This window comes from Lepidothrix coronata, unplaced genomic scaffold (genome assembly GCF_001604755.1).
Source record: "Lepidothrix coronata isolate B3197 unplaced genomic scaffold, Lepidothrix_coronata-1.0 Scaffold290, whole genome shotgun sequence".
Classification (NCBI taxonomy): Eukaryota; Metazoa; Chordata; class Aves; order Passeriformes; family Pipridae; genus Lepidothrix; species Lepidothrix coronata.
In genome coordinates, this window is record NW_016690470.1 from 215,334 (window position 1) to 241,455 (window position 26,122).

The following is a 26,122-nucleotide window of genomic DNA, read 5'->3' on the forward strand; positions in this document are numbered from 1 at the left end:
CCAAATGCTCCCTGAGCTCTGGCAGCCTTGGGGCCGTGCCCACTGCCCTGGGGAGCCTGGGCAGTGCCCCAGCACCCTGTGGGGGAAGAACCTTTCCCTGAGATCCATCCCAACCCCCCTGGCACAGCTTCATGCCATATGTAACCCTTGCAGCCAAGACTGGACTGGCTGTACAAGAAGCCTGAAATGAGCAGGTTCTGTGTGTGCTTGCAGCAGTGATGTGAGATGAAGTTAAAAAGTTCACAAAATGTTCACAGCGACTTGAAACCATGAGAACTGGGGGGGAGAGAATGGAGCAGTGAGGACCCCTCAGGAACAGAATGCAATGGAGAGCCCCCAGGAACAGAACACCAGAACTCCCTATTTTGTTGACAATTGTTCAAACAGATTCATGTAGAAACTGTAATTGAGTAGAAGGTTAAAAAATAACTTGGTGGTAGATGATACGATAAAAATATAACCTCAAGTTACCTCAGTTTATTATAATGCTAAAAAATACACCTCCAGGGAAATTTTGTGTAAAAGAGAGTGTAACAAACTGGATCAAGACACCACATGCACGTTAGGAATTATGTGATAGAAGCACGAGTGCCCAGCCCCCTGTTTCTGTGTCATTTTTCTGTGTTACCTTTTTGTAACAAGCCTGTGCTCATTTCCCAGGTGTGCCAGCTGTGTGAGGGGCCTGGCACCCTGTTCTGCAGAAGGGTGATAAAATGCAGTAGCTCGACTCGGTGTGTGGATTGGCTCTTGCACACGAGGTGACAGAGCCCTGCTCTGGGGACACCAGCAGTGCAAGGCAGTGAGGGAGAAATTCATCAAACTGTTAGTGCTTGTGAGCTCTTTATACACTGCAGGTTTGAGTGTGGCTCCAAAGGGTGTGTTTTTTTTGGTTTTAATCTGAGTGTTTCAGGAAATTTTGCGTTTATTTTCAAAGGACGTTTAGGGTTTTAATAGAAAAACAGTGCCTTCATTGAAAGGGAGATGAATATGTTGCCCTGTTTGATTGCAGACGTACCAGGAGCACTTAGAGTGACAAAAGCCCGACAAGAAAGACGTTGTTCAGCAGACAGGAAACGGAGGAAACAGGAGCCCTGCAGGATGCAAACCAGCCTCAGTGTGGGCTCTGTGAGGGCTCTGCACTGGAGCAGCTGCACACGCGACGTATCCGGGGAGCTGTCGGAAGGCGGGACAGGTCCGAAGTGTTACAAACACCACAGAGCTTGTTTATCTTCTAGAAGGGTGGACAGCAAGGAGAAGATCTTTCAGAAACATTTCTGAAATAAAAACTCTGAGAGAAGTATGTGCTGCAAGTCAGTTCACTGCAGTGAACGAGCTCTGGAGATAACCTGGTGTGATCTGAGTGTGGTGTTCAGCTTTGCCAAATGTTCCTCCCCTGAAGCTGTCATCTAAACCATTGTGAAACCATTTCACAAAGGTTTTCTCTCACATTTTTCTCAAAACTCACGTTGAAGTGATGTTACAGTTAACAAGGAAATAACTTTATCACTTCAGAAAAACCCGACAACCTAAACAGAGCAGAATCAAACCTCAGGCGTGTTTGTTAAAATATTTCTGAAAATTATTTCACAATTTGTTTTGACTGTCCAAGTCAATGTCTCTAAAAGGTTATTGTGCAAGTGTTCACTCATCTTTGGACATTGTACTTCAGGTCTTCTCTAAGTTATGGCTTTGAAAATATCTGAACACAAGAATTGTGAATTTTTTTGTGTGGCCTGGGAAGAAGATTATGAACTTCCAAGAGATCACTGTGTGGTCATTCAGAGTTGTCTTTACTGGAGTTTTTTCCAATGTCTGCTTTTATACCAGAGTATTTATGTCAAGGTGTCAGTACTTACTCCTTGCTCTCAGAGGGACTTCAGCAAGTCTGTTTTGTCTGTGGGACCAGCCATGCATTTGAAATTACACTGCAGTTCTTTGCAGTTTGTTGAGCCTGGAAATGTGGTTTCAATAGAAGTTCAGAAGCTGAATTCCGAGAACTGCTCAGAGAGAAGAGATGAAGGTGGAGAGGAGGAGGTAGTGTGAGCTATAACCTCTTCAGAAACGTTCTGGAATATTGAAGGCATCTGGTGTGTGCCATCATAGGGATGTTCGTGTCAGTTTGTCATAAGAAGCTTAAAATCTTTCAGGCCTAACTACAGCTTTGTAGTTGATATAACTATAATCAAAGAAATATCCACAGTTAACTTTGTATTTGCAGAGCACAAAGATTCTAGGAGAGTCTTGAATTGCCTTTTGTTTTGAAAGACGTCTTACCATTGGAAAAACTTGGAATCTCAGAATGGTTTGGGTTGGAAGGGACCTTAAAGCCCATCCAGTTCCATCCTGTGCCATGGGCAGGGACACCTTCCACTAGCCCAGGTTGATCCAAGCCCCGTCCAACCTGGCCTTGGACACTCCCAGGGATCCAGGGGCAGCCACAGCTGCTCTGGGCAACCTGTGCCAGGGCCTCCCCACCCTCACAGGGAAGAATTTCTTCCCAATATCCCATCTCACCCTGCCCTCTGGCACTGGGAAGCCATTCCCTCTGTCCTGTCCCTCCATCCCTTGTCCCCAGTCCCTCTCCAGCTCTCCTGGAGCCCCTTTAGGCCCTGGAAGGGGCTCTCAGGTCTCCCTGGAGCCTTCTCTCCTCCAGGTGAACACACTCCCCCCCAATCTTTGCAGAGATCCCAACTTTGCCAGGCCTTTTTAGCATTCCCTGTTGGACACTGAGGCAGGCTGAGCACCAGACAGAAGCTCAGGCAGAAGCTTTTGCTTAACAAAGCAAAGCTTTTAGCAAAGGCATTGCTTCAGTGTTTTGTTCGAGATGCAAATGTCAGTAATAATTTTAATCCACTGCTGCCAGCTGCTCCAATAATTGCTCTAATGTCAAGGAATAGAACAAATGGGGGAAGATTTCATGGTGACAAGCAGCTGACAGTAGTATGAAGGATTTTTAACTTAAATTCTATTAAGGATGTCTTTCTAAATAGTAAAGAATTGGGCTACTGAGCCAGTGTTCTTCATTCACAGACTGCTCAAATAGAGGAAAGAAGCAGCAAACTTGTGGCGAGAAGGTGACAAAACCAGAAGCAGAGCTACAACTGTCTCTGAAAATATACCTGGAGGGCTGCTGGGTAAAGAGCCTGTTTGACATGACTGTGTGGGAGAGGTTGACACTTTCCTTGCAGATAAATTGCTGTGGGAGGCTTTTGATTTCAGACATAATCATCAGGATTTTTAACTTTTTTGCAACATTATGTTTTCTACATACTTGATCTAGTTGTTGAACTTACTCCATGCTGGTTTATTTCCTGCATAATTACCTTGCTCTGATTTTTCAAATACACACTTACAGGCTTGCATGCAGGGATTTGTATTAGTCAGGCTTTTTTTTCCTGTGGGTAAATACTGTTTTCAATGCTGTGACAGGCAATGAAGGCATTGAGATTATTTCCATTGCTATTACTTAGTGAATTCCTGAGAATGTTACTTTGCTTTCAGTTATGAAATTGTACATGAAGATTTGAAATTTAAATTACATGTTCAGGTAAAGCATTTCCAGTGAAATCAGATTTTGTTCTTCCCATTCTCACTACGAGCAAAAGCAGATAAAAAGAAGAAAAAAACCAAGTGCAAGTATTATTTATGCCTGGAAAACGCCCGTGATAACACAGGCAGGTGATTGACTTGTACCAGGAAGGGGTGATAATCTTGAAGGGAACATGCCTGAGTGCACTATGGACTCAAAAAAAAGACCTGCTGTAGGAATTTATTTGCCAGATGATTGCTGCTCCCCATGAGCTTTAAAATTCAGACATGTCCATCGTGGTGACAAACCTGGCCACTCTTTGTGAGTGACTTGTGTCCCAGTTAAATCTCTCTGCAGGGTTTTCAATTGCCTCCCTCTAGACCCCTTTGCAGCTTCAGTGGCTGTTGTGTTTCCTTCCTGTCTTAACTCGCGGTGTAACGTGGGTGGGAGCTTTGGAAATAGCTGAGGGACATTACCCAACATTTGTGAGGAATAAGGACATGCACCTTGAGAAAGTACATTCTGGTGAGAAATCCCTGCTGTTGCTGCCGTGGGTAGTTATCCTGAACGACCTGTTCCACACTGGAAACGGTGACGGGTAAAATATCCGACTGTAAGCTCTGAGTGCAGCTGCAAAGGGTTTGTGTTTAGTATTCAGAGAGTAGTGCCAGAATCCTACAACAACAACAACAACAACAAAAGTGACAGGAGATAGGGAATAAACTTCTCCTCCTGCCATCAAAGTGCAGCAGGTGAGTGGTGGGAAAATGCCAGCGAACAACAGAAACATCCCCCGAAGACTCAGTCTAAATGACAGAGGTGATACATTCAGCTCTTTGTGTGCTTGTGAGGGGACATTTCTGGTATGATTACTGCCCTTAAGGAGATTACCCGGCAGCTGCAAACCCCTGTGTGTGCTCAGTTGTCTGAGGTCTTTCACGTTTTTAGAAAGAAGCTCTGAACTCATTCATTTGGCGTTCACCCCCAGGAAGCTCTGCCACCAAGAGCAGGTCACAGGGTTGTTTTCTTGGGGGTGTGTGTCTGTTTTGATGGTAAAAGAGCAAAGATAATTTTGTACCTGACTATTTATGGGATAAAAATTACCCCAGAAGTGGGTACATTCCTGGTGGTCTGACAACTTGTGAGAAGGCAATCTAGAGATTAATTTCAAAGTGCTGCAAACCCCAAGGCAGAATCCCAAGGATGGGCAAATGTGCAGAGAAGCAGCGAGATTTGGTTAAAGGTAGAGCAGGTTTGTTTGGTTTTTCACTTCTAACATGACACTCCAGAGACAATGGGACTTTTTGTAGACAAGGCTTTAAAAGAAGAATCCGAGGGGACCTTCGAGCCTCTTCCAGTGCCTCCAGGAGAGCTGGAGAGGGACTTGGGACAAGGGATGGAGGGACAGGGCAAGGGGGAATGGCTTCCCACTGACACAGGGCAGGGTTAGATGGGACATTGGGAAGAAATTCTTCCCTGTGAGGGTGGGGAGGCCCTGGCACAGGTTTCCCAGAGAATCTGTGGCTGCCCCATCCCTGGAAGTCTCCAAGACCAGGTTGGATGGGGCTTGGAGCAATGTGAGATAGTGGAAGGTGTCCCTGCCCGTGGCAGGGGGTGGAACGAAATGATCTTTTAAGGTCCCTTCCAACCTAAACCATTCTGGGATTCTGAGATTCTGTGGATTTGTCAGAGCTGTATTTCCAGCCCCAGGCACTCCCACTTGACTTCTATGAAGCTCACAAATTGCTTTTCGGAACACTCACAGTCGTTATTTATAGAAAAGCTTTTCAGGGAAGTCTCAGATGCTATAACTGTGGGCTCATTCTGGAGGCTCTAATGATCTAAGCTCGATCAGCTTGTCACATTTTCTTACTTCAGGTAAAGCAAGATTCCAGAATTACTTAAATGGTTTTTAAACTTTATTTTTAATTCTTCGCCTGCTGTTGTTTGCTGTTAAAAACCCGACTGCAATATATTTATTTTTGTGATGCATTTTCTTTCTCATCTTTTGCATTGTCAGATGAACCTGGACTGCAAGATCCCTGTTAGGAAGGTAAGTTGAATGCTTTAGAGACTGTGAGTTGCCAGGAACTCTTTACTATAGAAGGAGAAATTCTCCCCTGGGAGGCTGGGGAGGCCCTGGCACAGGTTGCCCAGAGAAGCTGTGGCTGCCCCATCCCTGGAAGTGTCCAAGGCCAGGTTGGATGGGGCTTGGAGCCACCTGGGCTAGTGGAAGGTGTCCCTGCCCATGGCAGGGGGTGGGATGAGGTGAGCTTTAAGGACCCTCCCAACCCAAACCATTCTGGGATTCTGTGAATCTTTAATGAAATGATGTCACAGCCCACGCCCAGGTAGAGAAGGGCAGTTAATACCAGTTTGGTGAATGTTCCCAGCAGTGCAATTCTGCAATTAATGCTTTTAATCTACTGAGAGATGTTGTTTGCATTTTATTTATTGTTATATTTCTATCATTAGTAACACCAGCAATTGAGTTGATGTTGCTCAGATTTAAATAAAGAGATTCATCAAAGTGAGTGAAGATTAGAATCATATAAAACCCCGAGCTGGAAGGATCCCACAGGGATCATCCAGTCCATCCCCTGTCCCTGCCCAGACACCCCAGCAATCCCACCCTGTCCCTCAGAGCGTTGTCCAAACGCTCCTGGAGCTCTGGCAGCCTTGGGGCCGTGCCCACTGCCCTGGGGAGCCTGGGCAGTGCCCCAGCACCCTGTGGGGGAAGAACCTTTCCCTGAGATCCATCCCAACCCCCCGGACAGAAGGGACCTGGTTAATTTGGTTCTCCCATCACAGAGACAACACGAGGTGGGAGTATCCCACTGACTGAGAGTCCCATTGTCTATAAATGAAATGCTCCTTGTTTCTCTGTGCCTTTGACTCCTCTGTCCCATTTTTTATTGCCTATGTGGAAAGCCACAGAACTTATTGTAGCACATAAAATTGTGCAGTGCATGACTCAAGTTCTTTCCCAGCCTGTTTGCTCAGTCACTCCTGGTTTGATATGCAGTAAGAAAGGTCATTTACACATAATTACTTCTTTCTCATTAACAGCTACAGTTTGCCTGACTCTGCAATGAGAGCATTGACTTTCTTGATCAATACTGAATAAGCAAAGATCAAAATCCTACAGTTACTCGAGTTAAATATGATGAAAGAGAACCCAGTATGAGAATAAATTAAAATTGCTGTAACCAGTCTTGCCTGAAACCTCTGTGGCTCAGGGCAGAAGGCTGATTATGAAGGCTTCAACTTGAACACCAAATTCTTGATTTTGTATTTTCCAAGGAGCTGGCTACCTTAGCTTTAGGTGAAGGTTTGCAATATAAGCTTAATTTCTGTGTATGGTGTAGTGGTGGTGATGATATTCTAAATAATTTTAAATGCCACCTTCCATAGTGTGTGTGGGAGGAACTGCAGATTTCTGTATGTTCCCTTCATAAAGCTGCCTTCATTTCAGTCAGGTTGTTACCATTTTATCTCCTCCTTCTCCTGGCATGTGTGAAAAGTGCTGTCTTAGAGAAAAACAAACAAATAAACAGATGAAACATAAACAGGGGACTTGGGATCTTCCAATACACACAATAAAAAGAGACGAGAGACAGGTAGAAGAGCAGAGGGTGAAGGATGTGGAAAAAAGGACAAAAAAGAAGGTGCTGCCTAATAATGACACTGTGTGTACGAAATAATGTTCATATGATTCTAATTTATCCTATAAAGAGGTCCTGGCTTGGTCTGATATCTCACATTTAAAATAACTTGTCCTTAAAATAGTGCACTGTAGGTAGTTTTATTGTGCTATAATTTTCCAAAATTGTACAATTTAGGAGGGTGGAACCAGGTGTGGCTCAGCCTGTCCCCCCGGGTAACAAGTGACAAGGCAAGAGGGAATGGCCTCAAGTGATGCCAGGGGAGGTTTAAGTTGGATATTAGGGCAAATTTCTTCACAGAAAGGGTTGTCAGGCATTGGCACTGGCTGCCCAGGGCAGTGGTGGAGTCACCATCCCTGGCAGTGTTCAGACATTGTGTGGATGTGGCACTTGGGGACAGGGGTTAGAGGTGAACACGGTGGTGGTGCTGGGCTGATGGTTGGGCTTGATGATCTTGGAGGTCTTTTCCAACCTCAGCAGTTCTGAGATTCTGTGATTCCATAATCACTACAGAAATTGCACCGTTGTGTAAGAGTCAAGTTGCCTGTAGCAACAGTTCCTTTCCTTCTGTTATGTCTCCTTCCCCTCCCACTCCTTGCTCCAGAAGAAACTCTTTCCACAGCAAAACAGGTAGACAGATGTATTAAAGAAAAAAAAAGAAATAAATCCCTCCCCTCAGTATCATGTGTGTTCCTTATACATTTTCTTTATAATTTTAGATTTCTGGCCTGGCCTGAAGTGCCTGAAACTGCCCCATTTTGTTGTATGGGTTTGGGGTTTACCCCCCACCCTGTGGAGCAGGGATCCTGTGTTTGGGGGTGCTGTTTGGGAGCAGTGATGGGCAGTGTGTACTTAGAAAGGGAGCCACTTCCTTTTTGGTGTTTTTGAGCAAAGTTGACCAAGCAAATGTGTGAAGGACCGGCTGTAACGTGGCTTTGGTGCTGCCACGAGTACCTGGAAAAAGAGTGCAGAGGAGAGAAGCAGAGCAGAACACTTTGGTTGTTGTGTGTGACGCTGCCAGTCAGTGAGGGAATTGCCACAGGTTTCAGCTCTGTGTGTCTGTTGAAGGCTGGGAGAGCTGGGGGTGTTCAGCCTGGAGAAGAGAAGGCTCTGGGGACACCTTCGAGCCCCTTCCAGTGCCCCCAGGAGAGCTGGAGAGCGACTTCAAACAAGGGCCTGGAGGGACAGGACACAGGGAATGGCTTCCCACTGACACAGGGCAGGGTTAGATGGGAGACTGAGGAGAAATTTTTCCCTGTGAGGGTGGGGAGGCCCTGGCACAGGTTGCCCAGATCAGCTGTGGCTGCCCCATCCCTGGAAGTGTCCAAGGCCAGGTTGGACAGGGCTTGGAGTAACCTGTTCTAGTGGAAGGTGTCCCTGCCCATGGCAGAGGAGGTTGGAAACAAGATAATCTTTAAGATCTCTTCCAATCCAAACCGTTCTGGGATTCTGGGATTCTTCCTTTAAAGTTCATTTTCAAATCCCTCTTTGCATTCCTTGAGGCTTTTTGGAATATTTTGAGCGGCTTTTTAGAACTTACTGAAGAACATTATTTCTGTGTTGTCTATTGTCAAATGAAGCTGTTTCTTCTTTAAGTACATTTCTGGGGGGTGTTAAGCAGGTTCTCTTTAAATGTTCTGGGATGAAGGTCGTGAGCCATACAAAAATATGTATTTGCAGAGGGATGCATTTCAGCGCTTCCGTAGGTGATTACAGGGATCCATTGTTTTACAGCATCACAGAATCCCAGAATGCCAGCTCGCACAGAAGCGAGTGGGAATCTCTGCTGGCCACGCAGCAGGACAGGGAAAGCCCATTTATTATGTCTGAGCAGGTTGTTCCATCTGTGTGATGCCAAGTTCTCTGGCCCGTGGTCACGTCTGTGACAACAACCGGATGTGGCAAAACCCTGAAGTAGGAAACGTTTGTCACAGGGATTCCTGCACAGACCCTGTGAGTGCAGCAGGGCCGTAAGGGGGAACTTGTGTGTTTATTCTCCAGCCTAAACAGACCAAGTACCTAAGGATCCATCCCTAGAAATACAGGGGATAATGCAAGGAGTGCTCCTGGGGAAACCTGTCCCAAGAATCCTGTGGACAGACTGGTGTCAACTTGCTTGGGCAAGTTGTTTGTAGATGGAAAAGTATGAAGCTGAAAGCACTGACTAGTTTGGATTAGTTTTCTTCTACACTGCCTTGCCCTTGAGTTGCCACAGTGTTTTCTGGAGGCTTAAACACCATTGTATTAAAAACAAAACAAAAAAATACACCCCAAAAAAACCCCAGGACCCCTGGATGAAGTCTGGTGTTTCTTCTTTTTCACCATCTTGCTCAGAATACCGGAAATGCTGAACATCAGTGCAGAAGTGGTGTCTGGTTTTCTGGCTGGGATGATGAGCTGTGGAGGCGGCTGCGGATGCTGGAGGGCACAGATAAGCTGCTGCCCTTTGGCAGTGGAGCTCAGTTAAAGGTCTCTCTGCCACTGCCCATCCCAGCCTGAGATGCATCTGAGTTATCACCTTCTGTGGAACAGAGAGGGATGGCCCTGCTCTTGGATCAGCCCCCCCTGGGGCTCACAGAAGTCCATGCTGAGACAGGATTAGACTTGGGAATCCCTGGTCCCAGCTCTTCCTCTCCTGAGTCTCAGCCACCGTGGGCACCCACTCCGTGGTCGCTGCTCTGGCCAAGCCACCAGTGGTGAGAGCGACTGTCCCTGTGTGCAGAGGGGATCGTGAGCTCTGTGAGTGCCACCCGGTGCCGCAGGGGACAGGATCTGGAGAGCTCCAGCTCCCTTCCAGCAGGGGTGTGTGCATGTGCTCTCAAAGGGCAGAAGGTTGCTCTAAGTGTTGTCAAATAATGAGTCATCTGTGATGGAGGTCTGAGGGCACGGGCGGCGCTAGGGCCGCTGTGACGCTGCTCCGCTGCCTCCCCAGCAGAGAAATCAGGAAATTGGGCAGCGGCTCTTTCTGAGAACTGCCCTTGAACGCAGAGCTTGGCCCTCCGTAGGAAAGAGGATCTACCCTCCAGCAGTTCAGCAATCCAACTCCAGGCTTAGCTGTGAGCTACCCCAGACATTGCTGCCCCGTGGCCCCACATGGCCACTGCTGAGAGGTAAGAACGAGGGTCTGAGAGGTGCCGAGAGCAGGTGACACGTCCTTGTGTCCCCTCTGTCAGCAGGGAGGGGAGGGTGCAGTGTTGAGTGTTAAGGGCGTGGTGGGCAGTGGGGAAATGCCCAGTGCCACCCGTTTTCCAGCAGAGGAGCTGTACCTGTCCTTTGTCCGAGTGGCACTGGGGGCAGCCGGGTGTTTGTGAAACAGCTCCGTGGTGCCTGCTTCAGAGGGGGGTGCACAGCGTGTCTGGTTCCCATGTGGGGCAGGGCAGAGGTGCAGCCTCTCAGCGTGGTGTCCCCTCCTGTCACGGTGCTGTCGGGTCTGGCAGCTTCTCAGCCAGGGACTCTGTGCACTGAAAACAAGCCTGAGCTCTCCAGTTCAGGGTCAGGACAGCTCCACCAAACCCCACCACGTTTCTGTGCATCTTATCCTCTTTGCAAATGCTCAGGTTAACCGATTAATAGAAGTACAGAACGGCCCCCAAACACAGAAGGGAGCAAATATCTTCTCCCAGGCTTTCTGCCCACACCCCCAGCTTGTGGGACCACTTATTCCAGTGATGGGAACCTCATCAATCAAAGACCTCCAGGCACATACAGCTGCTTTAGGACAAGTGTCACCAGGAGGGAGGTGATTCACTGCTGTCCCTGCCGGTGCCTGGGTGAGGCACTGGCTGGTCTCCAGGCTCTGCCAGCTGCAGTGTCCATGTGTGGTGTGTGTCCAGCACCCCAAGCCCCTGTCTGCACACAGGGGCAAGACTGAGCAAACAGTTACTGCTTTTCACCAGAAATTTCTGTGCTGGACAAGCAGGAAATGAAGGACCAACTGTCAGAGCTGCCATCAGCCCTCCTGGCTCAGCCAGCAGGTCCCTCTGGAGCAGGGTGTACCATGGTGAGGGGTATAGAGAGGCCCCTGTTCTGAACCTCTGTGCCTGTAGGGTCCTCACCCTCCTGGAAGTGAGCTGAGCTGCACCCAGTCACGTCAGCCTTTGGCTGTGCCTGCTGGGGAGCAAGGCATGGAGCCTTCACACCCCTGACTTCACCAAGATGATACGTGTGCCATGGGGGGGCTGCAGGGTGAGGGGGTGGCAGTGCTGGCTGATGGTGGCTTCTGGTACAGTCAGAACTGCTGCCTTCTAATATTAACCTGTAGCAGCTGCAATTGCCCCTGTGTTGTTGTTGTGGGTAGGGACTGGCACAGTCAGTCAGACAGACCTCAGAGCCACATTGTCACAGGGATGAGTTCACCACTGGTGATGCAGAGGGGTGACCATGATTCACCCTCCATAAGAGGAACAGAGAAAAGTCATCTCTGCTCCGAGGAGCTCATCTCACAGCGTGGGCAGCAGGTGAGGGGGGATTCTGACCCTCTGCCCCACTCAGGCGAGACCCCACCTGCAGAGCTGCCTCCAGGCACCAACATCAAGAGGTTGTGGAGCTGCTGGAGCGAGTCCAGAGGAGGCCACAGAGATGCTCCAAGGGCTGGAGCTCCTCTGCTCTGGAGCCAGGCTGGGAGAGCTGGGGGGGTTCACCTGGAGAAGAGAAGGCTCCAGGGAGACCTGAGAGCCCCTTGCAGGGCCTAAAGGGGCTCCAGGAGAGCTGGAGAGGGACTGGGGACAAAGGCCTGGAGTGAATGACTTCCCACTGCCAGAGAGCAGGGTTAGATGGGATATCAGGAAGAAATTCTTGGCTGTGAGGGTGGGGAGGCCCTGGCACAGGTTGCCCAGAGCAACTGTGGCTGCCCCATCCCTGGAATTGTTCAGGTTGGATGGGGCTTGGAGCAACCTGGGCTAGTGGAAGGTGTCCCTGCCCATGGCAGGGTGTTTGGAAACAAGATGAGCTTTAAGGTCCCTTCTAACCCAAACCATTCTGGGAGTCTGTGATCCTCCCAAGGAGGTGACACTGCAATGACAGACTCCAGGAGGAGAAGACCCACAATTTTGAATTGCAGAGCTGTCACATGCACCCCAGCATGACCAGCTGGTAGTAAGGGGAACACAGGGACCTTGTGCAATCCTCCCACAGTCAGTGGGTGTGACAGTGCCACCTGAGCCCAGCCTGGCCTGTCAGTGTCCCCGCTGTGGAGGGCAGCCCCCACACAAGCCTGCTGCATCCCACATCTGCAGGGTCACAGCCGGCCCCTCTCATGGCCCTGATGACTTGGAGGCCCTGAAAGAGGAGGTGAAAGAGCAAGTTCCTGCTAAAACTGCATTGCTTCTCCCACAGCTGCAGTGCTGGGCTCCTGTCGTGCCAGTAGCAGAGAGCAGGAGAGCTGGGTCCTGCTCCCTCCTGTGTGTGGGACAGGAGTGTCCCTGGGACACAGCTGGCACGGGCAGGGTTTGCAGCCTGCTCTGAGCCTTTCCTGCACCCCGTGGTGCAGGGCTGTGTGACAGACGGGGGCTGCACTGGCCACAGGAGCCTGTGGGGCAGCGGTGGTGGCCTGGGATGGGCCAGCTCAGCCCCATCCCTCCACAGCCCTCTGGTTTCTTCTGCAGGTGGCGGCAGGAGAGGACGGGGAGTCCCTGATGCGCGGACGGTTGGCCATGCCTGGGGTGAGTGGGGCTGCGCGTGGGCACCAGCAGTTCCTGCTGACATCGGGGTGACATCTGCCCCCAGGACCGTGGGGTCAGGAGGACCAGTGCCCAGTGCCCCTGGTCCTCAGCCAGGGTTTCAGATGGTCCTTGGGGCTGGCCCTGGTGGCTGTGGGAGGCAGAGGGGTCCAGCTCTCGCTGTCCCTGCTGACACTGCCGTCCCTTTGCAGAAGCACTGGCCCCCCGGGACCCAGTGTGTCACCAAGCATGACCACACCAAGCCCAAGCCCCGGGAGCTCGCCTTCCACAAGGGAGATGTGGTCACCATCATCGAGGCCGTGGAGGTGAGACCGATGGGTGCTCGGGGACACACTGTCCTGGGAGGGCATGGCAGGAATGGGACCACAGTGCCATCAGCTGAGCTGCCAGAGCCAGTCCCCCGCTTCCAGTGGGATCCCCCCTTCCTTCCCTTGCTCTGAGACCCTCTCTCCCCCAGGGCAAAGGCTGGTACCACGCCAGACACAACGAGACAGGGCAGGAGGGGCTGCTGGCGGCCAGCGCACTGCGGGAGCGCGGTGCCATCCGCGTGGACCCCAAACTCAGCCTCATGCCGTGAGTACAGCTGGGGGAGCGGGTCTGGGGGGCCCAGCTGAGCCCCCGGGAGCTGCAACAGCAGATGAGTCCAGCATGTTTCCCCCCATCCAGGTTTTTGGGGGGGCAGCTGGGGGCAGAGCAGCCCGCAGTCATGCTCTGGCAATGGAGGGATTTGCTGGGGCCAGTACCTGGCTTTAAAGACCCCTAGTTGTGCCCACCCATCCTGGATGGACGTCATGGAGAGGGGTTTCATGCAGTGGGGTCTGCATAGCCTTGGCAGGGGCTCTGCTGTCTCTGTCTCGCTGCTGGCCCTGGGGAGAGCCCCGTGGCACAGCCCCCTCCCCAACGGCCCTTCCCTCAGCTGGTTCCACGGGAAGATCTCGGGGGTGGAGGCGGTGCAGGAGCTGCAGCCCCCCGAGGACGGGCTGTTCCTGGTGCGGGAGTCTGTGCGGCACCCCGGGGACTACGTGCTGTGCGTGAGCTTCGGCAGGGAGGTGATCCACTACCGCGTGGTGCACGAGGGGAACACGCTCAGCATCGACAGCCAGCAGTACTTCTCCAACCTCATCGACATGATCGAGGTGAGGCTCCCCATCCCTGGGCAGGGGGTCCCACCAGTGCCAGATGAGGGCAAGAGCCTCGTGGGGTCACAGGGATTTGTGGCAGATCGCTGTCCTGCTCTGCCTGGTTTCCGTTGGTCTTTGCTGCCTGGTGCAATTCTCCATCCCTGTCAAAGGCTCCTGGTTCCTGCTCGGTTTGGGGTGCAATGGGCAGATCCAGGATGCCCAAGGTGATGTCTCTGCAAACCAGCCATGCCAGCTGCAGCCCCAGTCCCCTGACGAAGGACCACATTCCCCCCATTCCTGCTTATTCAGTGCTTCACACAGCAGGAAGATCCTGGTGGCCTCTGCCTCCCGTGGACTTTGAGGCATTTTAACATGTCTCTCTACCCTCTCAGCTGCTGACCCCACAGGTTCTCAGGCTGTCACTTGAGCTCTCGCCCCTACACCAAGGTCTTGCTTGAGGTCCATCTTCACCCTATCTCAGAGCTTCTGCCCTTCTCCTCCCTAGGGGGTTGCACTCTCAGTTTTTGTCATTTGGACACAACTTCTGCTTTTGAGTGGGTCCTTTGCCCTCTCAGGTGCCCCGGCCATGCTCTGAAACTGCAGAGGCCATCCTGTCCCATCCCACCCTACTGCTTCCGCTCCCTTTGTTTCTGCAAACTGCCCTCAGCTGCTGCAGCACCCACTGGAGGTTCAACCCCACCAGTAGCTTCCCATATCCCCTGTGGTCCATCCTGGTGCTCCTGTGGCTGTGCCCAGGGGGGGAGCAGGGCTGAGACATGGGCTGCAAATCACAGGGCTGGGAGAAACACGGTGTTCCACACTGCCTGAGCCAAAGGGGCTCGGGGCCCTCGAGGGTGGTGGTGGTGGGGTCCCATGGACCATCCCAGAGCTGTTCCCTGGATTCACACCCTGAGCATGAGGGTAAGAGCTGGCATCACCTCCACCTGTTCATCTCTTGGCAGCACTACATGAAGGAGCAGGGAGCCATCTGCACCAAGCTGGTGAAGCCCAAACCGAAAACAGGGATGAAGTCGGCTGAGAAGGAGTTGGCCAAAGGTAGGGGATGGTGGGAGAGGGTCATAGTCCAAGTTTTGGGGACGAGGCAACGTGGCCCCACTGGTGGTCCCTGCTAACCTGCCCTTGTGCCTGTGCCCAGCTGGGTGGTTACTGAACCTGAAGCACCTCACACTGGGAGACTGCATCGGGAAAGGCGAGTTTGGAGGTAGGTTTGGATGGGGTTGGAGGGTCCCTGGCTGCGAGTTTCCCCAGATGGCACTCCCTGACACCCCTCCCCATCCCATGGCATGAGGGGCTCAGCCAGGGGTGCAGAAGGTCAGGTGTGGGGCTCAGCCTGACCCCCCATCCCCTCCCAGATGTCCTGCAGGGCGAGTACATGGGGCAGAAGGTGGCTGTGAAGAACATCAAGTGCGATGTGACCGCCCAGGCCTTCCTCGCTGAAACGGCTGCCATGACGTGAGAGCCCCATTGTTGTATGACCCAGCCCTGCCCCGTGGCCTGGGGACGAGGCAACCCCTTGACTCGGATCCTCTCCATTCCAGGAAGGTCCAGCACAGAAACCTGGTGTGTTTGCTGGGCGTGATCCTGCACAACGGGCTCTACATTGTCATGGAGTTCATGAGCAAGGTGAGAGCACTCGGCTGCTCTTCGGCCAGCGGGACCCATCACTGCTCAGATTTGGGGACAAAACCCCTGGTTAGGGGCTGAGTCATATGGATGCTGGGCACTGCAGCCTCTGCAGGAGGTAAAGTCTCCCAACAGCCCCATCCTGTTGGTCCTTATTCATTTATCCTCCCCTGTCAGGGCAACCTGGTGAACTTCCTGCGCACGCGGGGCCGGGCACTCGTCCCGACCCAGCAGCTCCTCCTTTTCGCCCTGTAAGTCCATCTCCCTCCCTCCGGGCTGGGGACTGCTCTGCATCCCTCAGGACAAGCCCGGGGACACGCGGTGACACGGCTCTGTCTCACTCGGCTGTGGCAGGGATGTGGCTCAGGGCATGGACTACCTGGAGTCCAAGAAGCTGGTGCACCGGGACCTGGCTGCCCGCAACATCCTCATCTCCGAGGAGAACGTGGCCAAAGTGAGTGACTTTGGCTTGGCCCAGGTCAACCCCAAGGGCACGGACACCACGTTGCTCCCTGTGAAGTGGACGGCGCCAGAGGCCCTGAAACACAACGTGAGCAACAGTGGGAAGGAAGGGGGGCCACAGGGTCCTTCCAAGACATCTCACCCTCTTAGGTCCCCCCTGCTCCTTCCCCCGCCTGCCAACCCATCCCTGCCTCACAGTGGCTTCTGACACGGTCAGCTCTGCATCTCCCAGAATTCTGCCTCTGTCCTGACCAGCCCTTGCCCTGGGGTGCAGCAGGAACTGGGGCAGCTCCAGTGGGATCTGGCAGGATGACAGGAACGGGGGGGGGTGGTCACACCCTGGGGAGCTGGGGTGGCAAGGGACAGGCACTGTCCCCTGTCCTGCCCTTGGGAAACAGTGGGGACCCAGCGCAGCCCCCGGCTGGGCTCAGCCTCCCCCCTTCCTCCCACCACAGAAATTCTCCTCCAAGTCAGATGTGTGGAGCTACGGGATCCTCCTGTGGGAAACCTTCTCCTTCGGACGGGCACCTTACCCCAAGATGGTGAGTGCTGTGCCAGGGGACACCCCGCTGGCACCAATGGGATGGGGACATCCCACTGTCCCCTGGCCGGGGCAGGGCAGGGGGTCCCAGCCAGCTTCTCCATCCTGCCAGACCCTGAAGGAGGTGACAGAGCTGCTGGAGCAGGGGTACCGCATGGACCCCCCCGAGGGCTGCCCGCCCACCGTCTATGCCCTGATGAAGAGCTGCTGGGAGATGGAGCCAGGCAAGCGCCCGTCCTTCAAGAAACTCACAGAGAAGCTGCAAAAGGAGCTGAAGCACCTGAGGGACGTTTAACCCCTGTCCTGCTACCGGGGCCCGGGACCTGAAGCCCCCAGACCCACTGGGGTTGGGAGTGGCATGGCAGTGGGGGCCAGGAGTGGGGTGGCCTGTAGTGCCACTCACCCAGTGGAGATGGGGCAGCAGCCGGGAGGGGTCTCATCTCCCCTGGGACACCCAACAACAAGGCAACAGCCTCCCTCCACCCTGGCACAGTCCTTCTTCCCACCACACAGCCCAGAGAAGGTTCCCGTGGGATCAATCTCTCCTGACCCATCGGGGTGGGGACTGCAGCCCCCATGGGGGCCATGCCCCACACACCCCCTGTGCTCAGCCCCAGTAGTGGTTGCTGCACATGGGGTCCCTTCTGCGAATCCCAGGGATGGGAGACAAGACTGGACATCTCCACTCACTGGAGGATGAAACCCCAGCCCTGACACAGTCCTGCTCCAGCCTCCTGGCCCAGCATGGGGATGCCAGCACAGCCAGCTAAACCACACGGATTTGGGCTTTTTGATTAAACCAAAGAAATTAGTTCAACATCATCTTTAAGCCTCTGGGGTGAAATTAGGCCTATCCTTTCATCAGGGCCCAGCAAAGCCCAACAAAAAGCTTTTGGGGGGGCCGGGAGCTCTGGCTCTCAGAGCCCCCCACGCAGTCCAGCCCCTCTCCCCTCAGGGCTCTGCGAGGCAGGGGATTATGATTTTAATCAGAGGCTGTATGGGAATTGCTTGTGTATAGATTGCAGGCACAGGGCACGTCCCCAGCAGTGGGGAGCCCCTGGCCCTGCAGGCTCCCGAGCAATCCCGGGTCTGGGTGAGCAGGGATTAGCGCGGGCACGGGTGGGTGTGTGCCCGTCGCCGCCTCGTCTGCTGCCAGTGCTTTGACCCTCGAGTGGGTTTTTTCAGCTAATCCTCTTGTGTCTCCTCTGTGCTGATTTCTTGCACCTCCAACCCCACTGTGTGGGTGGCTCTGGGTGCCCACGGCCTGAGGTTCCTCCCATGACTTGGCCCTGTGGGTACTGCCCCCACTGGGACCCCCCAGACCCAGGGTGTGCTGGGGCTCAGTGGCTCTTTCCACCTCCTCATCGCCCTGATGAGGCAGCACCTGCTGTCCCCACACACTGCCCCTGTCTTCCACGAGAACCCCTGGGTGCAGCGGGCAGCACAGGAAGGTCTGTCCACCCCGATGGCTGTGGCTTCCCCTCCTAATGCCTTAATCCGGCCCTGATCCGCGGTGCCCCTGGGGCCGGTCCCGCTGACCTTGCAGGTGCAGGAACCCGGTGGGCACCGGGGGCACAGGCTGTCACCACCACCCACCATGGCCTCCTTCTTCACGGCTGCCCTGAAGAGCTTCCAGGGGGGCAAAGAGGAGCTGCCCAAGGGCCCCCCGAGGGACGACAAGGCAGCTGCACTGCCCAACGGGATGGCCCGCGAGGAGTTTGAGGAGTACCAGCGGCAGCTGCTGGAGGAGAAGTAAGGCTGGGGAGGTCACTGGGGTCCCCTATGCACCAAGACCAGGATCCCACCTGCCATGGGTTGTCCCCAGGGTGGCACACGACAGGGACGGGGAGGCTGCCAGGGCAAGGGACAGGGCAGAGCAGGTGCCCTTTGGTGCCTCTCTCCCACAGCACGGGAGGTCCCTGTGGGTGCTGGCAGGGGCTTGGTGCACTACAGGTGACAAGGGAAGCCCCCAGGTGTCAGTGGCCCTGGGTGGGTGTCTGGTGTCAGCCCAGCACCCTGGAGCCAAGGGATGTGGGGGGCAGCACGAGATTGGATTAAGGTCCCATTTCCCTGGACCAAGTGCTGTGGGGATCCAGTGCCTCAGCACCAGGGAGCTGAGAGGCTGCAGGAGGAGCAACAGGCACCTTCACCGAGCATCTGTGCTGGGGCTGGATGGGCAGGATGTGGCCCCTGCCCCCAGGTCCCCATTGCAACCCTCCTGTGGATCTCAGACCATTTCCTCCCTCCTGCCCTGGACCTGCTGCTGCAGCAGGACTGGGGTGGTGTCGGGGGAGCCCTGGCGGGGTGGCTCAGTGGGCTGGGGGTGATGGTGTGGCACCTGCTGCTGCCAGAAGACCATAGCCGTGCTGGAAGGCTCTGGCAGGGCTCAGTGGGCTGAGGGTGACCGTGTGGCACCGGCTGCAGGATCGAGCGGGACAAGGCTTTTGCGCAGAGGAAGGCAGAGCGGGCCACTGTGAGGATGCACCTGCGGGACAAGTACCACCTGACCCAGGTGAGAATCTGGGTGGTTCTCTCTGCAGTGGGACCTGGGAGCTCCCCCCCGACCCCGGGACATTCCCAGACCCGCGGCTGCCGGGCTCCCCGGGATGGGAGGGATTCCTGAAGAGGGCAGCAGACGGCCACTGTCTCCCTCTGACCATCCGCCGCCCACTGTCCGTCCGGCGTCCGAGTCTGGCATCGGACAGTCCGGGCATCCTCCAGCGGCCCCAGCACCCCGGGCCTGGCTGTCCCCTGTCCCCTGTCCCCTGTCCCTCGCTCCGCGGCCGGTTGGCAGCGGGTCGGCCCCTCCCGACGCCCTGTCCCACCCCTGCAGGACGAGCGGGACGAAGCGCAGATGCACGTGGCCGGCGGGGCGGTGGAGCTACCGCAGGAATTGGCCGCGATGGTGCGCGGCGAGGAGGAGGAGAAGGAGGAGGAGGAAGGCGGCACCGGGGCCTTCGCCTTCCTGGCGAAGCTGCGGGAGGTGGAACTGCCGGCGCTGCGGGACCGTGCTCTGGGCGGCGTGGACCAGGTGAAGGAGAAGTGCTCCCTGATGTAGCATCGCTGCCCACCCTGCGCTGGGTGACACCGGCAGCCCCTGCCCCCCTCTGCTCCCCGGGAGCCACGGAGTGCTGAGGCTGTGGCTGCTGTTTCCTGGTGGTGGGGGTCCCAATATAGATGCTGGGTGTTTTCCTCCCCCAAACCATTCCCAGTTGCTTTCCCAGTGCGCTGGGTGGGTGCTGGGGTGCAGGATGCCTGGGTCCCCTGAAACCATGATGACCAAGCCCCTCCCGTGGTGCCCCTGGTGTGAGCCCCCAGACGGGGCAGGTCCCTGACGCTCTGTCACCCCCAGCACCAGCCCTGGTGCCTTGCACACCATTCAGCTCAATAAATGTGGTATTTTCCGGCACCAGTCTGGTCTTCTGGGTGTATCCTGTGCCTGCACAGGCCCTGTCCTGGGTGGGGGGATGACACGATGACAGCACTGCATGAGGGCTGCTCCATGTCCCCTGAGCCACCAGCCAGCCCGGGACACTTGGATCCGTCCCCACCTCCTGCCGCAGCCCCGAGCACACGAGTCAGTGGCACCCAGTTCCCCCCGGGGCATCCCTTGCAGGCAGCACTGCCGGGGGATGTGTCAGCCTGTCCCCCCCCACTCGAGCATCCCCTGCCGGTGCGGGCAGCGGGGGTTCCCTTCGGCTGGGCCAGGGTGCCCCTCTGCCTCTTGCCGCTCCAGGGACTCGCTCCTGGCCACTCGGCAGCAGCACTGGCTTAAATGCCGGCCGTGCCGGAAGGCCGGGGGCTGCTGAGATCACTAATACCTGCCTATTTTAGCGAGGTCTAATCTTCCTGAGTCGCCTGTCCCCGAGGACTAAGCTATCTGAACCCGTGTAAAATGTACGGGCAGCGCTGGCCCCAACGGCACCTCCCGCCGGAGCCGGAGCCGCCGGGAGTCACGCTGTGTGTGCATGAAAGGAAGGACGCGCTGAGCCGCCTCCGTCCTCCCCACGCCGCAGCCATCTGCTCCGGAAAGGCCTGCGGGGACGGCCCTGCCCGGGCTGCCCACGGCCCTGGTGGCCGGGCTGGGAGGGGGAGACCGAATCCAGCGCAGGTGGGGTGGGAGCTGTGCCACGGAGCCGTCAGGAGACGCTCCCGGCTGGGCCACCCTGGATGGAGCACGTGGAGCAAGGAGGTCCCTGGATGCGGGAGGTGCCCAGTTCCCCTTGGGCACCCACCCCTCCAGGTACCAGTCCAGGGGCTGGTGACTGCTGGAGCATCCCAGGGAGCGTGGCATGGGCTCCTCAGGGCCTGGCACCAGGGAGCCTCCCCATGATTGGTGGCCCTGCTGTCCCCACAGTCCCTGCCATCACTGCTGATACTTCCAGCTTTTCTTCAGAACTTTTAAAATCTCCCTTTGGGGACAAAGCCACCTGTATCACATGGGATGGGGCTCTCGGTGCCCCACCAATCCCCCACCAGGGCCCTGACAGGGTGGCAGCAGCTGCAGTACCCAGCACAACACTGTTCCCACCCCACAACCCTGCACTCCCCAGGGCTGGGCTCCACACCGAGTGCCAGCTGCTGGGATGGTGGCACTGAGGTCCCCAGCGCACTCTGTCACCACAGTCCTCCATCTCCGCTCCACACCAGGGCCCCATCCTGCCCTGGCGGGCGGCCCTCTCCCAGTTCTCCCAGTGGGGCTGTGTGGGGACTCCCAGCGCCAGCTGGGATTCGGGTCAGGACCCTCCGCCAGGTCTCCTTGGCTAATCGTCCTGCCCCCCCGCCCTCCCCACGCTGCCACCTGCCTCCCGCTCAGCACCCTTTTGGGTCACCCCTGCTGCCTCCCCGCCTGCCCAAGGCCTCTTAATGAACTAAAAAAGTGATAAATCCCCGGCCGAGCTGGTCACGTGAGGCCGGTGGCCCCCGGTCGCCCCCCGGCCCGACCCCCGCCTCCGGCCCCACCGCCCCGGTAAGCTGACGCAGCGTCTCTAAGCGTTAGCAGCTTTGCGCGCTAATAGGATTAGGGAGGTTTAAAACTGTCATTTGAGTGAACTAAACCCCCTGATACTCTGCATTGCACCTTCTTAACCAATTTGCCTTCAATTAGGGTAATTGGGAAACTAGCAAAGAAGTATAGCATTAATATTTTAAAGTGATGAAGCGATTACGGGCCTTGGACGAGGAAGCAAATCAATTTGCTATCTGCTCCTAAAAGGCAATTATAATCATTTGGCAAATCAGCCTGCTGCCTCCCCCCGGGCAAGCCAACACCTTACGGCGGCCGCGGGGCCGGCAGGGCAAACACCGCGGGCCACAGCGCCGGGGCCGGGCAACTGGGCAGCCCCCCGTCCCCAAAACCGGCACCCTGGCACCCCACTGCACCCCCCGGACTGGGGGGCACCCTGGGGGAGGCTGACGAGGGCCCCAGTGTGGGAGACACGGCTCCTGCACTCCTCACAGTGGCCACTGTGGGCACCCGGGCCAGTGGGGTCCAGGCGCCCGTTTGCAGCCCCAGCCCCACACGTCATCCATGAGCTGGGGGATGTCCCCAAACCCCCCCAGAGGCAGCACCTCCCTGCAGTCCCCTGCACCCCCTGGCAGCTCTGTATGGTGTGGGGGTGTCACCCCATCCCCGTGGCCCCCCTGGACTCCTTGTATGGGGCCTTGCTGCCCCCGGCGCAGTGCCAGCCTGTCCCTGGGGCGGTGGCACACTGTCCCCAGGGGAGTGGCATCCCAAAGACAGCGTCACACCGTCCCTAGAGCAGTGTCAGATGGGGCAGGTGAAGCTGCACAGCCCCAACGGGGGACAATGAGGTGGCTTTGGGACCCAAACTGGGATGCAGAGGGGGCTGCAGGGCCCTGCCAGCAGCAGCCCCAGCGAGAGGGTTCGGACCTGTGTTGGGCCAGCAGCCACCCAGCACAGGGTGCTGGGGTCCAAAACCCCCACAGTGACGTTTGCCATCCGAAAGGGGAACTGTGGTGGGGAGGGGAAGGGAGTGGGAGGAAGACGAGACGTGACTGGGGGCCGTGGCAGTCACAGGTGGCAGGAAGAGGTTTTTGGGAGAAAGTAAAAGCGAGTGAAGAAAGAAAAGGGCAAAATCTGCCCCACGGGATGGAGGTTCTGGGCAGCACCAAACACATCCTCCCTGGGGAACACCAGAACCTCCACCATGATGTTCCCATCATCCGTTGGAGTCCAGGGGCAGCCGTGGGAGTGGGGAGGAGAGATGGTGATCAGCCCTCAGCCTGGCTGCCTTTCCCCCACACCCCCATGGCCAGGGCCCATGGCCAGCCCCCAGGGATGGTCCCCATAGCTCCATCCCACAGTCAGTCCCCACAGGGTGTCCCCATGGTACTCAGTCCTGTGTCCATGAATCATCCCCACGCCTGCTTCCACTGGCACTGCCCCAAGGCTGCCCCCCATGGCTGCCACCCACAATCCCTCTCCCTGCCTGGTCCCCTGCTCTGGTCCCCATGAGTGTTCCCCCTGCCTGGTGTCCATACCAGGTCCCCAAGGCTGTTCAGGGGTCCTGGTCCCTATGGCTGGTCCCTACACCAGGTCCCCACACCTGGGCCCACACCCAGACCCCAGAGCAGGTCCCCAGACCATGTCCCTGCACTGGGTCCTCACAGCTGGACCCCACGACTCGTCCCCATCCCTGTCCCCAGACCCATCCCCATCCCTGCTCCCCATATGGGCAGGGCTCCACAGGCAGCATCACTGGGAGCTGGTGGGGCCACCCACACCACCATGGGGCCACCCCCAGCCTCACCCTCCCCAGCCGGGGGGGACGACACCCACCACGGCATCATCCCCATCCCACCGGGGCTTGGGGCGCTGCCCCGGACCCCATCCCTGGGGCAGCGCCTCGGCAGCCCAAGGAAATCCTGCCCCCTCCCCCTCCATCCTTTCTTCTCCGCTCCCCCTGTTTCTAATTCTTTCTCCTCGCCCGTAATGAGGGGATTACACGGCAAACTCCAGCAGGACGCCTTTGTGGGGAGACAATCCGAGTGGGGAAGGCAGTTCGGGGCTTTGTCCGCCGCTGCCCCCCCGGACCCGTGCTGGGGGGACATTTAGAGCAATTACTTGTCCAGAAAGTAACTGTCAATCATTCTTAAAGGGGAAGGCCTCCAATTAATAACCTCGTCTTAATCCTTTGGACTCATTTCCAATCTGCGGTGCCTTGGTGACATCTGCAACACTAAATAAAGATTCTCCCGAGCCTTAGCACGGCGGTTCTGTGACAAATAAGAAGACTAGAGGCAACTTTGGCGGCCAAAGCTGCGAGATTGGTGAGGTTGAGCCGCTTGTTTGGTTCCCGGGAGGGACTGGCAAAGTTAAATACTCCTGGAAAAGCCGAGTTGGGCCCAGCAGGTAACGCCGTTTTATTCCAATTCGGGACGAAGCGCCAAGGGAGGATGCTGAGGAAGGGAGGGGGTGTCCCCAGGGTGTGCCCGGGGTTGGGGACGGGGCTGGCACCCTTCCCTGGGGGCTTGGGAGAGGGTGCGGGCACCAGTCAGCGTCACTCGCCCCGATTTACCTGGGGCCAGGGGCAGGAGCCACCCACGCTCCCACCACCCGTCCCAGGCAGCCTGAGCCCAGGGAGCCAAATCCTGGCACCCAGATGGGCTCCTAAAGGCAAAGAAAGGGGTCCCAGTGGAAGCTGGGACTGTCCCGGGGCCGTGTCCTCTGCATCCCTGCTGCCAGGGAAGGCCACTTGTCCTTGCTGATGCTCTGCTGCTTTGCAGTACTGAGGAAGTGAGTTTTTTACCCACTTCAACCAGGGCTCGATGTAGTTTCTGTTGCCTTTTTGGGTGTCTGTAACAGCAGCTGTCCCCTCCCCCTGGCTGGCAGCCCCCACAGGAAAACCACGGGTTGGGGCATTGAGGAGATGGGGGGAAGAACCCTCTGGAGGCGTCGGGTCCTTCTGGTTCCCAGCACAGTTTTACATCTTAAGGGCTTAAACCCAAAAACTGCTGCCAGCATGACAGGGGCTGCAGGAGGATGTCCTTTGGGAGCTGGCAGTCCAGCAGCTCCCCCTGACCCAGCTCAGGGCCCATTTTCAGGTAGGATTCCCAAAACACTGGTGGTGAAGGCCTGGGGCTCCCGAGGCCAGTCCCTGGAGGATGAGAAACACAGGGTGGTTGGTGCTGACACCCCCAGTCTGACTCTGTCAGAGACCCCCTTCCCCACCCAGGGACTTCTGTGCCCCTGGCCAGGCCAGGGCAGATTGAAGTGGGGGGTCCAGCCCTCACCCCCAACCCCGCAGGGTCTGGTGCTGCTGCCTCCCTGCCAGGTCACTCCTGCTCCATTATTCTGCTGTTCTTGGCTCATTCCTGCTCCCAGGATGGGGTTTGCTGCTCCCTGGGGAGTTTTGGCCTCCTTTGCTTTCCGATGGGGTTGGGATGTGGGGACCATGGGGTTGCCCCCAGCCCTGCTCTGACCTCCACCCCTGCACCTTGTCCCTGTCCCCCCCCACCATCCCCCACCTCTTCTCTCCTCCCTTTTGCCCCCTCTTGTCCCCAGCCCCCTCCAGACTCTCTCACCCATCCCCTCCATGCCCATCTCACCCATTCCCATTGCCCCAACTCCTCTCAGCCCCCGTCCAGCCCCAGCTCCACCCCCATTGCCCCATGGGACCTGGCAGGGAAGGGCAGACAGGGTGTTCTGACGGGGTGCTGTGTCCCTCGGGGGGTCTGTGCCCCAGGCAGGGCTCTGGGTGCTCTGGGTGCTCTGGGTGCTCACCCCCCTCTCTCCTTCCCTTGCAGGTGTGGAGCTGCGCAAATGAGAAGCGGGTGAGTGAGAGCGGGATGGCAGTGGGGCACCCCATCCCCCCCTGTGTCCCCTGACCCAGAACACACCCCAACACTCACACAGTGACCACAGGGTCCCTGCCCCACCCAGCACCCCCTCAGCCCTGCCTTGGGGCACCCCAGGGTGCAGCAGCCAGCACCCCCACCCTGATTAGCAGCTCCCCTGGGGCACCCTGAGACTGCGGGGCCAGAGCCAGAGCTGGGTGGATCCCTCAGGGTACAGACACCCCAAGAAGGGCTGTGGGGCATCGGGGGGGGGGCTCTAAAGGCACACCCGCTGTGCTGCACTCACACTGCACACGCACCACCCGCGCTGCACCCAGGCCCTGTGTGTGTGTGTGTGTGTGTGTGTGTGTGGCACGTGCTGGGTGTGCAACACACACTGCAAATAACCTGCACTGCACACGCTGCACAGGCTGCACAGACTACACACAGACTGCACATACACACTGCACACACTGCACAGGCTGCACACAGACTGCACACACACACTGCACACACACACTGCACACACACACTGCACAGGCTGCACAGACTACACACAGACTGCACATACACACTGCACACACTGCACAGGCTGCACACAGACTGCACACACACACTGCACACACACACTGCACACACACACTGCACAGGCTGCACAGACTACACACAGACTGCACATACAC

At 56.2% G+C, this 26,122-nt stretch overlaps 2 protein-coding genes and 1 long non-coding RNA gene across 5 annotated transcripts in view; 2 read left to right on the forward strand and 1 right to left on the reverse strand.

The window, feature by feature from the left end:
• The first annotated feature begins 1,971 nt into the window (after positions 1 to 1,971).
• On the forward strand, positions 1,972 to 17,439 carry MATK (megakaryocyte-associated tyrosine kinase). 3 transcript variants are annotated; one of them, XM_017836988.1, is made up of 14 exons: positions 1,972 to 2,034; positions 5,550 to 5,582; positions 12,798 to 12,854; positions 13,064 to 13,177; positions 13,330 to 13,445; positions 13,789 to 14,008; positions 14,956 to 15,049; positions 15,150 to 15,215; positions 15,367 to 15,466; positions 15,553 to 15,637; positions 15,815 to 15,888; positions 15,992 to 16,187; positions 16,555 to 16,641; positions 16,753 to 17,439. In XM_017836988.1, the coding sequence occupies exons 2-14, from the start codon at positions 5,550 to 5,552 to the stop codon at positions 16,933 to 16,935; spliced, it is 1,425 nt and encodes a 474-aa protein (XP_017692477.1). In that variant the 5' UTR covers positions 1,972 to 2,034; the 3' UTR covers positions 16,936 to 17,439. The 3 variants fall into 3 exon arrangements, with proteins under 3 accessions (XP_017692477.1, XP_017692476.1, XP_017692478.1); XM_017836987.1 differs by lacking the exon at positions 1,972 to 2,034 and adding an exon at positions 5,205 to 5,407; XM_017836989.1 differs by lacking the exons at positions 1,972 to 2,034; positions 5,550 to 5,582 and adding an exon at positions 9,993 to 10,304.
• A 798-nt stretch (positions 17,440 to 18,237) lies between these two features.
• Positions 18,238 to 19,698, forward strand: LOC108508307 (complexin-3-like). The gene is made up of 3 exons (XM_017837000.1): positions 18,238 to 18,392; positions 19,065 to 19,152; positions 19,474 to 19,698. Exons 1-3 carry the CDS (start codon positions 18,238 to 18,240, stop codon positions 19,696 to 19,698), a joined length of 468 nt encoding a protein of 155 aa, XP_017692489.1.
• A 4,667-nt stretch (positions 19,699 to 24,365) lies between these two features.
• Positions 24,366 to 26,122, reverse strand: part of LOC108508303 — a 3,162-nt gene continuing 1,405 nt past the window's right edge. The window contains exons 2-3 of the long non-coding RNA XR_001878377.1: positions 25,282 to 25,417; positions 24,366 to 24,760 (exon numbers count right to left, since the gene is read on the reverse strand). This is a non-coding gene — a long non-coding RNA (uncharacterized LOC108508303). The remainder of the gene's footprint in view (positions 24,761 to 25,281; positions 25,418 to 26,122) is intronic.

Bases quoted from the DNA above. Each gene is read 5' to 3' on its own strand.
- MATK (XM_017836988.1), top strand. From the start codon at position 5,550: ATGAACCTGGACTGCAAGATCCCTGTTAGGAAG. The intron at 13,178-13,329 runs GTGAGACCGATG...TCTCTCCCCCAG, and splicing joins CCATCATCGAGGCCGTGGAG to GGCAAAGGCTGGTACCACGC. The intron at 15,216-15,366 runs GTAGGTTTGGAT...ATCCCCTCCCAG, and splicing joins CGGGAAAGGCGAGTTTGGAG to ATGTCCTGCAGGGCGAGTAC.
- LOC108508307 (XM_017837000.1), top strand. From the start codon at position 18,238: ATGGCCTCCTTCTTCACGGCTGCCCTGAAGAGCTTCCAGGGGGGCAAA. The intron at 18,393-19,064 runs GTAAGGCTGGGG...CACCGGCTGCAG, and splicing joins CGGCAGCTGCTGGAGGAGAA to GATCGAGCGGGACAAGGCTT. The intron at 19,153-19,473 runs GTGAGAATCTGG...CCACCCCTGCAG, and splicing joins ACAAGTACCACCTGACCCAG to GACGAGCGGGACGAAGCGCA.